General features: G+C 44.5%; 1 protein-coding gene across 4 annotated transcripts in view; it reads right to left on the bottom strand.

Moving 5' to 3' along the window:
- Positions 1 to 329: 329 nt before the first annotated feature.
- Hmox2 (heme oxygenase 2) overlaps positions 330 to 10,713 on the bottom strand; it is a 30,583-nt gene continuing 20,199 nt past the window's right edge. For 3 of the 4 annotated variants that reach the window (XM_003477721.5, XM_005007470.4, XM_063226412.1), the window contains exons 2-6: positions 5,296 to 5,417; positions 3,240 to 3,357; positions 2,341 to 2,832; positions 1,213 to 1,339; positions 330 to 1,125 (exon numbers count right to left, since the gene is read on the bottom strand). In XM_003477721.5, the coding sequence (XP_003477769.1) occupies positions 998 to 1,125; positions 1,213 to 1,339; positions 2,341 to 2,832; positions 3,240 to 3,357; positions 5,296 to 5,381 (951 nt within the window). In that variant the 5' untranslated portion in view covers positions 5,382 to 5,417 and the 3' untranslated portion in view covers positions 330 to 997. Of the gene's footprint in view, positions 1,126 to 1,212; positions 1,340 to 1,982; positions 2,051 to 2,340; positions 2,833 to 3,239; positions 3,358 to 5,295; positions 5,418 to 10,713 lie in introns of those variants that run through there. The other variant, XM_063226413.1, reaches the window with a different exon arrangement.

Here is a 10,713-nt window from a genome sequence, read left to right as displayed (position 1 = left end):
AGAGCTGGGGGGTAGCACATAAAGACAAAAGGGAGCTCTCTGGGGCTGTCAGGGAAGATACCCACTTCTCTACATGGATACAACATGCCACTGTTATGAGGGGACTGTCCTTCCCTATGGGATATTGGGGTTCACAACAAAACTTCACCCACCTTATGTGAGGTGGGCCTGGTGGCATACTCATAATTCCAGCACTTGGGAGGCTGAGGCAGCAGGGTTACTGGAAGTTAAGGCCAGCCTGGACTATATAGTGAGTTCAAGGCAAAACCACTACATAGTGAGACCCTATCTTTAAAAAAAAAAAAAAAAAAAAAAGGGAGGAGGACATATACAGTCTATTTTATTTATTTATTTATTTATTTATTTATTTATTTAGTCTTTTTTATCGGCACCAGGGATCAAACTCACAACCGCACACTTTGCGAGAGAGGCGCTTATGCCGCTGAGCCAAATCCCCAGCCCCATGCAGTCTATTTTACTAAGCATTTATACAGGTCAGAGGGGACAGCCCAGATTAGTAGACCTCAGGAGCATCCTAGTTGAGAGTGATGAGTTCTAGAGCTGCAGAAGCAGAGGGGCCTTGCTTCTGCCCACCCCCAAACTCCTTAAGAGGTGAGAGGCCCAAAAGTTGAGCAGCATCATTTGGCAAGAAACCCCTAGCCCCGAACCTTGGCATGCTGGCTACTCACTTCTATCAAGACAAGGATAGCTTCCCCACATACTGGGGAGAGAAAGTGTCTGGGGCCCAAGAGGTTGAGGAGCTTTGGAGCAAAGCTGGTTCAGAGGCCCGGGCCAGGCCTGCCCTGCTGTGCTGTGCATCGGGCCCGCAGAGAATATGCCATCAGGCAGAGGCTCTAGCATCTGACTTTTTTATTGGTTGCTTGTTTTCTCAAACCCAGCATTTTAAAAAGTCACCTGAGGTGGTAGTCAAGAAGTGGAGATAGGAGTGGGCAGTGGTCACTTGGGAGGAGGGTGCCACCATGGCATGACAGGTCCTTCATATGTAGTACCAGGCCAAAAGTCCAGCAGCCAGGGCCACACTGGTGGCCAGAATTAACTGGAGGCTGGGTTTCCTCAGCACACTTATGGCTGTCCGGAAGGGGCAGCTGTTGCCCTCCAGGGCACCTGTGTGCAGTACGATAGGAAACATGGTATCACTAGGGGCTGATAACATGCCCACCCCAGGAGAGGAGCTTGGAACCCACAACCTACCTTTGTCTTGTTGAGCAGTATAGAAGGGGCATTTACGGATGTCTCCCTTCCCATCATGCACAGGGAACCCATCTTCCAGGGTGTCTCTAGCCAGCATGGAGCCAGCCTGGTCCAGTTCATCAAATATCTGAGAAGCAGAGATCAACAGCCATCCCTGGACTGCACAGAGTAGATACCCACTCTATCCCTACTCATACAGAGGGAGCTGGCACAGGTGCACTTGTGCAGAGGGGCCGATTAGCCAAGCAAGCAGCCCCATGGGTGGATGACAGGACACTAGTGCTCTCTCCCCCTAGTAGGAACAGAGGCGGTAAGGCCATACCTGTGCCGATAGCACTCACAGGTTAACAACCACTGTGGTAAATTTTCCCTGAATACTCAACCAGACACATATCCCATGCCAGCTGTCTCTGAGGGGGCTCAAATAACCAAAACTATCAGGATAGAGATATGTGAAGGAGCTACTGGTACTTCATTTCTGATTGCTGGCTATTACTTAGCAAGAAATAAGAGAAAAATGAGAATATGGGAGAAACTGCCATAGCAGGGCAGACACATCCTATGTTGTCCTGTGAAGCTACACTAAAGGGCTGCTGGGAACTGTGATCAGCCTGACATCTCACTTGCCCAAACCTCCTTTCCTTCACCCTGGGGGCTGACAATATACTTTTGGGGCCAAATAAGCCTCAAGCTTGCCTCCAACTCAAAGCTAGTTGTAAATAGCTATTGTGCTTACTTTCCTTGATGAATCTGGCTCTAGCTGAACTTACCAAGCAAGACTTTTCATAGCAATCCTTGCTCAAAAGGGGAAAATCATCCAGTCCTGAATACCAGCATCCTATGATGAGAGGGAGACACACAGCTCCTTTTTTATATCTGCTGGGGCCTCCCTGTCCCAACTTTCTATCTATAGGCCTCTACCAAGCCAGGTCTCCATGCTGGAGGCTATCTACTGGGCCCACAAACTTCTTGTGCCTATTTGGTTCCCTTGCCTTTTTATAGGATATATTGCAGTTCATCTCTCCTCGTGCCACTGATGCTCTCCCAGGAAGTTCTAGATTTGCTCCCCCTGTAAAAGGTTCACTGCAGCCCAACAGAGCTGATCCTGTGGTCAGTACCCAGCAGTACCTGCATGTTGTACTCAAAAGCCTTGTTAGCTTCCTCCACGATTCTCTCTTTGGTCTTCAGGCTTAGATCCAAGGCATTCATCCTGGCCCGGTAGAACTGCTTGAACTGCTGGGCATTGTCCACATTCTCAAACTGGTAGAACTGGGTCCCTTCCCCTGTGCTGGGGAGCTTCAGGGCCCGCTGGGCCACTTTCTTCAGCACCTGTCCCCCTGAAAGGTCCCCCATATAGCGGGTATATGCATGGGCCACAAGCAACTCTGGCTCATTTTGCCCCACATAGTGGATCCGCTCCACATACTTCTGGGTGGCCTGAGAGCACATCACCTGTTCCTCCCAGTTTTCACCAAAGAAATACGCCATGTCTTTTGTCAGTGCCTCCTTCCGGTGCAGCTCCATGGGGAAGTACAAGGGGGCAAAGGCTGAGTGGTCCTTGTTTCGGTCCATTTCTTCCTCGAGGGCCGAGTATGTGAAGTAAAGTGCAGTTGTGGCCAGCTATGGGAGTGACAGAAGGTAAACGGTGGGAGAGGGCTACCACTCTAATGTCAACTACATCAGAGTGACTTGAAAGTAAACCTCAAGTAGCACCCCCTCTCAGTCCCCAAAGATCCAACCTACTGCCCATTTTTATATGGTAAATTACTTAACATACCTGGGAAGCTTTTGTTTCTCAAAGGAATGACATAAATTCTTTGGACATGGATATTTTTGGTTCCTTTCCATCATTATGTTATTCCATTTAAGGCAGGAGAGCCAGAGCTTAATGCCAAAAATGAGTGAACATGAAGAAAAGCCCAGCTTCTCCTTGAGAACAGCTCCAGGGTATCTTCCTCAGGGACTAAGGCCCCCACCCCAAGCCCATATCAAAATTTGGAATCCATCTTTGTTTGACTGACACAAACCTTAAATAGCTCCTTCTTAATGTTGCCTTTCAAGAAGTCCTTGACAAACTGGGTGTTTTCTGCCCGGTCATGTGCTTCCTTGGTTCCTTCCTTCAGCAGCTCAGAGAGATCAGGCATTCTGTAAAGATAAGGGTGTGTGTGTGTGTGTGTGTGTGTGTGTGTGTGTGTGTGTGTGCGCGCGCGTGCGCGTGTGCGTGTGTGTGTGTGTGCGTGTGTGCGTGCGTGCGTGTGTCCCAACTCCCCAGAAAGGACCCAGAAAAAAAGTCAGCCTATGTCCCAGGGTGACCATTTGATGGACTGGAGGCAGGGCTATATAGACACTTCAGCATAAACAGCTGGGTCTTGTTAGAGCACATAGAACAAACAGACCTGTCAGTCTGCCCCAAGGACTCAGGTGACATGCAAATATATGGTCTCCTCAAGTCAGGCATGGTGGCACATGCTTATAATCCCAATATTCAGGAGGCTGAGGCAGGAGGACTCTTCTGAATTCAAGACTAGCCTGGGCTACATAATGAGTTCTAGGCCATCCTGGACTAAATAGCAAGGCCTTGTTTCAAAAAAAAGGAAGGAAGAAAAGGAAAAAAAAAAACCCTCCTCAGAGTTTGAGTCATATGTCCATCTGTATATGCTAGGAAGCCCATTTTGTGGCCACCTACTGGCAGAATAAACACACACCTCTAATCACATCAGCACTTACTGGCTTCACTTTTTAGCCTTCCTTTGGAAATGTGTCTCCCAGAGCCCAGGCCATGCTGCTACAAAGGGCTATGACAGTGTGGACCCCCTAGGGAAGCCCTGCTGCCTTCCTCTCACTGTGTGTCAGGTCTTCAGGACTACCTTTGTCTGGCCCCAGGAGCAGGAATATGAGAAAGAAACAATGAGAGTTTGGGGTAGGGACTTTGGGTTTCTGTTAACAAAATCACATAGGAGAGAGTTGTGCTAACTGATGGACAAAGCAGAAAACGTATGATCCTAAGAATGATGGCACCTGAGCTGGGCTCTAATCCACAGTCTATTAGAGTGAGAAAAATTTGGCCCTCTCATGGCCCAGTCTCTGCTGGCTTCCTTACAAGATTAGCTTGTTTCACCTTCATGTTGAGAACCAGTTTGTTATTAGAAACTATTTCTAAATATAAAAAGGAACCAAGAGATTGGTTCTAATGATGGGGCTCTAATGAGAGGCTTAAGAATAATGCAGAAAGGGCCCAGTAATTTAAGATTTATAGAGTAGTAGTCTTGATAATAAGAAATAAAGCCTGCCCTGACTGAGGAAGAGGCTGTGAAATAAGCCAGCTTTAACTGATTACCACTTCTCAGCTCAATGAAAAACAATTTAGGTTTTTAAGAAAAAATGTCTAGAGCCGGGCGTGGTGGCTCACACCAGTAATCACAGCACTCAGGAGGCTAAGGCAGGAGGATCATCGTTGAGTTTGAGACCAGCCTGGGCTACAAAGTGAGCTCAAGGCCTGCCTGAACTGCATAGAGACCCTGTCTCCAAAAAAAAAAAGACAAAAAAAAAAAATGTCTAAGACCATTATTAAAACCTATTACTCAGAACTCCCAAAGCCAGGCATGGGAGCCTGAGCAGCAGTTGGAAGGCTGAGGCAAGAGGATTGCTGCAAATTTGAGGCCAGTTTGGGCTACAAAGTGAATTCAAGGTCTGCCTGAACTACACAGGGAGACTCTGTCTCAAAAAAAAAAAAAGACTCTCAGCAGCACCTACCCTGCTTCCTTGGATAAAGTAAAAGAGCAGCTGGGTGTGGTGGCTTATGCCTGAAGTCCTAGTATTTGGGAGGCTGAGGCAGAAGGATCATTGCTACAAAGTAAGCTCAAAGCCAGCCTCAACTGCATAGTGAGGCCCTGTTTTAAAAAGATCAAAAATAAAACAAAATAAAAAGATAACAAAGCCCTGCAGTGTTTACCAGGCCTCCTAGGATTCACAGCTCTGGGTCCCATGACCAACTCCCAGTGCTTCCAAAAACAAAATCAAATATGTTGTGCATAGAAGATGCTGGGCCCCCTTGATTTGATGTAACCAGCCCTCATCACTCACCTGATATGGTTTTCCTTTTCTGGGGCCACAGGATTCTTTCTCTCCAACTCATCTACCCCTTCAGAAGTCTCCACTTCTGCTGACATTGTTGCTGAGTGATTCTTGCTACCCTCACTCTGAATCTGTAGAGATACAAGGAAATGGTGATTAACATCCTGGCAGTCACCTCCTCAAATGCCTGCCATTGTGCCCTCCTCTGAGGAATATAACCAAGGAGATGTCCCTGTTTATTTTCTTTACAATAAAACTGTCATTACTGGGAATATAATATAAAGTAGACAGAATATGGACAGTAGACAAGGTTAATACCATTGCGTTGATGTTAAACTTCTTATAATACACATTGAGGCTTTCACAAATAAAGGGAAATTTACCATCATCAGTTCAAAAAAGGATGTCAATGTATACCTATGTGCAAAGAGACAAAGGGGAGTAGAGGTTCACAGGAAAGAAATCAAAGCAAAATGCTGATAGTGAATCTTGGTAAAAAGAATACAAGAGTTCTTCATGTTAACATGTTAACAACTCTTCAGTACATGTGAAACTACAGTACATTTGAAATAAAAAGCTACCAGCTGGGCATGGTGGTACATGTCAGTGATCCCAGTACTTGGGAGCTAAGGCAGGAGGCTGCAAGTTTGAGCCAGTGTAGGCTACATAGTGGGTTCAAGACCAGCCTAAACTACATAGTGAGACCCTGTCTCAAAAAAACAAAAACAAAAATAAATAAATAAACATTAAAAGCTACCAAAAACATCAAACTGGGCACTGTGGCACATACCTGAAATCCCAGCACTCTGAAAGGCTAAAGCAAGAGAACTTCAAGTTCAAGGACAGCCTGAATAATTTAGCAATTTAGCAAGACCCTGTCTCAAGGGACTGAAGATGTAGTTCAGTGTGAAGATTTTGGGCTCAATCCCCAGTACAGGGTGAGGGGTTGAGAGAAAAGAAAACATCACTGTAACAGTTCTCTGCTTGGTAAGCAATGCCAGTCTTCCACATCACCACAAGTATACCTGAGGGTACCACAACCTACCTGCTGGTATCTGTGCCTTGTACAGAAAGCAAAGGGAATAGAGTGCTGGTTGGAATTTAGTTAGATAAGGCTGTGCCCAGCACTGTGCAATAAAACACAGCAGCCCATGAAATACCCAGTCTGCATCAGCTGTGTGTTAGTCACCTAGCAGACTGTTGCCAGCCTACTCAGAATTCTGGGCTGAAGTAAATAATAAATTGGCCAACCAATTTCCATCACCAGCTGCAGGGGTTCAACCTTCGTCAGCCAGGGAAATACGGTCCCACAGCACAACAAGCTCATCGTCCATCCCTGTAGGCTTCTACTCTGCCACTGGAAGGGGCAACCCACTTGGGGAACTTTCCAGATGAACAGAAGCACAATAGCACAAACAAATAATAAAGTTACTCACAAAGACACTGCTACAATATTGGGGCCAGGCCAAGACAAATGGGGGCAAAGAGAAAGGAGGCCTTCATTTTCTACCTCGATCAGTACTTACTTACTAAGCATCTTCTACATGTTCTGCCCTCAAACTGGTGCGGGGGGTGGGGGTGGGTGTAAGAAATAGCCCTTGAAAGGAATAAACAAGAAAAAAAACAACTTGTCTCTCCCATAGGTTAATGTACTGGTGTATGTCCTCTCTGAGATTCCTCTAAGTACCTACTTTTTATTTTCTTTCTTCTCTTTTAGGAAATTATAGTATGTCATTTGCTCAGTATAGTCTTTTAGAACCTTCTCTCATCTTCAGATTCACCCTATAAAGTGGGATCAGTCACAGGAAGTTAAATGAAAACAGCAGAGGCACAATGCTTGTTACGTGGTAAGCATTCAATAAATGTTACTGACTATAATTGTTTTGGTCTGTTTATTAATATATGTATGTGGTGCTGGGGAGTGAATCTAGAACCTCATGCAGGCTAGGCAAGTGCTATACCACTGAGTCCACAGTCCCTGGATTTGTATTTTGACTGAGATTTAGTGATGTCTAAAAATACTAAAAAAATAAACAGCAGGACTGTGGATTTAGTTAAGTGGTAGAGTACTTGCCTAGCATGTGTAAGGCCCTGGGTTCAATTCCCATCATGAAAATATTAAAATAAATAAATGGCAGAACAGAAAATGAACCATGTCTTGACTCTCAACCAGACACTTTCTTGTCTTCTGTACAATGCTGATGAACTATATTAGTGCACAGGATTGTCCATAAGAATGCAAAGACTGGTGGCCATCACATAGAGAATGGTATGCAGAAAGGATTCCTGAAGAAGGTCCTGCAACACAGCAAGGATTCAGGGTTGGAGGGAGAGGGCCTGCAAAATGAGGGGAAAATATGCTAAAGGCAGAAATAAGATGGCTTGGGGCTGGGGATTTAGCTCAGCGGCATAAGCACCTGCCTTGCAAGCAGGCAATCGTGAGTTCAATCCCTGGTACCGATAACAACAAAAAAGACAAAAAAAAAAAAAAAATGTTAGCTATGTTTCATTTGATGATAATTGTTCATTCTGGGAGAATGTAGTCCTGCTTAAGCAATAAAACTTTTTGTTCCTCTTAAAAATACAAAATGGCGAAGAGAAAGCTGGCTTCCACTGATGCTCACTTTGGCATTTGCTGTTTCTGTGCAGTACTTTACTTGTGCTATCTCTCCTTAAGGATTACACACACACACACACACACACACACACACACACAGAGAGAGAGAGAGAGAGAGAGAGAGAGAGAGAGAGAGAGAGAGAGAGAGACCGACCCTGTTATTTCTATCTGCCAACCCTTAACTCTGTCCTCTAGTCCATGAGAAGCTCAACTCTGGCCCCAGGGACAGGGCCACAGCTGTCTGTTCCACTGTAGCTCCAGAATCTGAAAAATACTAGGTTCTCAATGAATACCTATGAAGTTTTTTTTTTGTTTTGTTTTGTTTTTTTAAAATAATAGTCCAAGCTGGGCACAATGATTGCACACATCTGTAACCCCAGATATTCAGGAGGCTGAGGCAAAAGGAACACAGTTCAAGGTTAACCTGAAAAACCTGGTGAAATTCTGTATGAAAATTTTTAAAACTGGGGGAGGTGGTGGCTCAGTGATAAAAGCACTTGCCTAGCATGCCCCAAGACCCTGGGTTCAACCCTGTCACACACACATAAACCCTACTCCACCCCGCAAAAAAGGAAAAATGGAGAAGAAAAAGGTCTCATTCTCATACATACTACCAACAATATGTAGGTCTTGTTGCTGTTGTTTTTAGACAGGATCTCACTATGCAGTTCAGACTGGCCTTCAACTCACTTTGTAGTCCAGGCTGACCTTGAATGTGAAGCAATTCTCCAGCCTTAGCCTACCAAGTGCTGGGATTACAGGCATGCCCAACCAGACCCTGCCTGTTGTTGTTTTAAGACAAGGTCTTGCTGTGTAGTTCAGACCAGGTCTTCAACTCATGTAGCCCAGGCTGGTCTCAAACTCTCAGCAATCTTCCTGCTGCAGTCTCTTTAGTGCTAGGATTACAAGTGTGTGCCACCCCACCTGGCTAATATGTAGTTTTGTTTTGGTTTTTAAGAAAAAAAAAAAAATCTGTTGTCTACTATGTTCACAGTTTTCTAAACATGATTTACTGATTTTCTTAAGAAAAAATGATAATGTTGGGCAGCTCATTCAGAACCCCAGGAGTCATTCATATTCTCCATTCCCCCATTCCTATTCCCCACATTCCTTTCTTCAATAAGTTTTCATACAGGGATTTCCTACAATAAATTTACAGAGATATTCAACTACTCCCAGAAGCCCCAATCACAGTCCTGAACCTGTGATCACAGGGATTCCAGAGAAGGGGGTGCCCCATGTGACTAAGATCCCCTTGGACTCAAGAGTCCTCTTTTGGAAACCATCCTTCAGCCATCAAGATCCCAGAACTGTGACCGAGATAATGAGACACTGATCACCCAGCTCCTAACTCACCAGCCGGTCCTTGACAGCTGCCTGCCACTTATGTAGAGGGCTGGTCTGAACCCCTGTATCAGAGTGGCTCCTCCAGCCACCTATGCTGAATCTTTTCCTGTCTTCCCTAAGACTTTCCAATTAAAGCTTTCTTCCTATAAAACATTTTTAAAGAAAGATAATGTTTTACTCTGTCCCTAGCAGCAAGAATACTGAGTCTTCAAAGCTGGCTGAAAACACTGTGGTTAACGCATTCAACCCACACAAGCTGATGCCAAGGAAGTCAGCTTGTGCCCATCGTGGTGGCATGTCTACCGTTCTCCAGTATGCAGCCCCTTCAACAGAGAAAGCAGAATTCTCTTCACTCTCTGAAAAAGCTACATATCCAAACTTACTCTGGCTAATCTTTATACTTGAATTGTGTTTGTTCTCTCAAAGAACCAATGGACTGCCATGCTGTGACTTGGGGGGCAACTAAGAAATCAACTAGCCAGGCTTCCTGGTAGGATGTGCAAGCCACGCATGTTCCAGGGAAAGAAAAGTTAGCACCTCCTATTAGCCTACTGGCATGCACGGCTGAAACTGTCTTGCCCCGCGACCTGCCATTAGCAATCAGATGGTTCAGACGACAGCCTGAGTTGATAACAACTAAGGTACTAAAGCAACTAAATACTTTTACTGTTTGATTATTTTACTGGTTGATTATGCAGGCCTGAGACTAGCTGTCTAAGCATCTCTTGGGAGGATGACGATATGCAATATAACAAATATGGGGATTTCCTTCTATCTTGTCTTTGAAGTCCAACATTGTTTTCACTGTTTTGCTTTGTTCAAATTGTTTTGCTTTATTCAATACTGTAGTTTGGTTGGGTTTATAGTGTTTTGTTTATGGTTTGATTTTGCTATACCTGATGGAATGGACAACTACTGTGAAGATAACAAGATATACCAGGGCAACTATTATTGTTTCCTGGTATTCTGCTCTGAAGTTCTGTACCAATTTTGCTGCATTGTCTTTTTTTTTTTTTTTTTTTTTTTGGTCTTTTTCCATTTTTATCGGTACCAGGGATCGAACTCATGACCACCTGCTTGCAAGGCAAGTGCTTATGTCGCTGGGCTAAATTCCCAGCCCCTGCTGCATTGTCTTGATTGGCTTTGTTCTGTCTTGTTTTATTGTATTTTATTATCTTTAAAATTAAAGAAAAAAAATTACTGGAATCCCTAAAATAGTGGGATATTCCCAACCACAAATGTAGGACCTTTGTAGATTTCACTCTCTCATACCAACAAGAAGTTACCCAAACACACACAGTGAAACAAAAGATTACACTCTGCAAAATATACCTGAAGAAGTATTCATAGTAATCTCTATAAAAATAATAAATAGTCATACTATGATGTTTGAAAACAAATCAAGCCAGGTGTGGTAACACACACCTGAAATACCAGCACTCAGGAGCCTGAGGCAGTAAGAT

The sequence above is a fragment of the Cavia porcellus genome, unplaced genomic scaffold (genome assembly GCF_034190915.1).
Source record: "Cavia porcellus strain 051 isolate PalLab524CR breed Dunkin Hartley unplaced genomic scaffold, mCavPor4.1 scaffold_16, whole genome shotgun sequence".
In the NCBI taxonomy this organism is placed as follows: Eukaryota; Metazoa; Chordata; class Mammalia; order Rodentia; family Caviidae; genus Cavia; species Cavia porcellus.
Note: the sequence above shows the minus strand (reverse complement) of the source record. Positions and strands in the feature narration are given on the sequence as shown.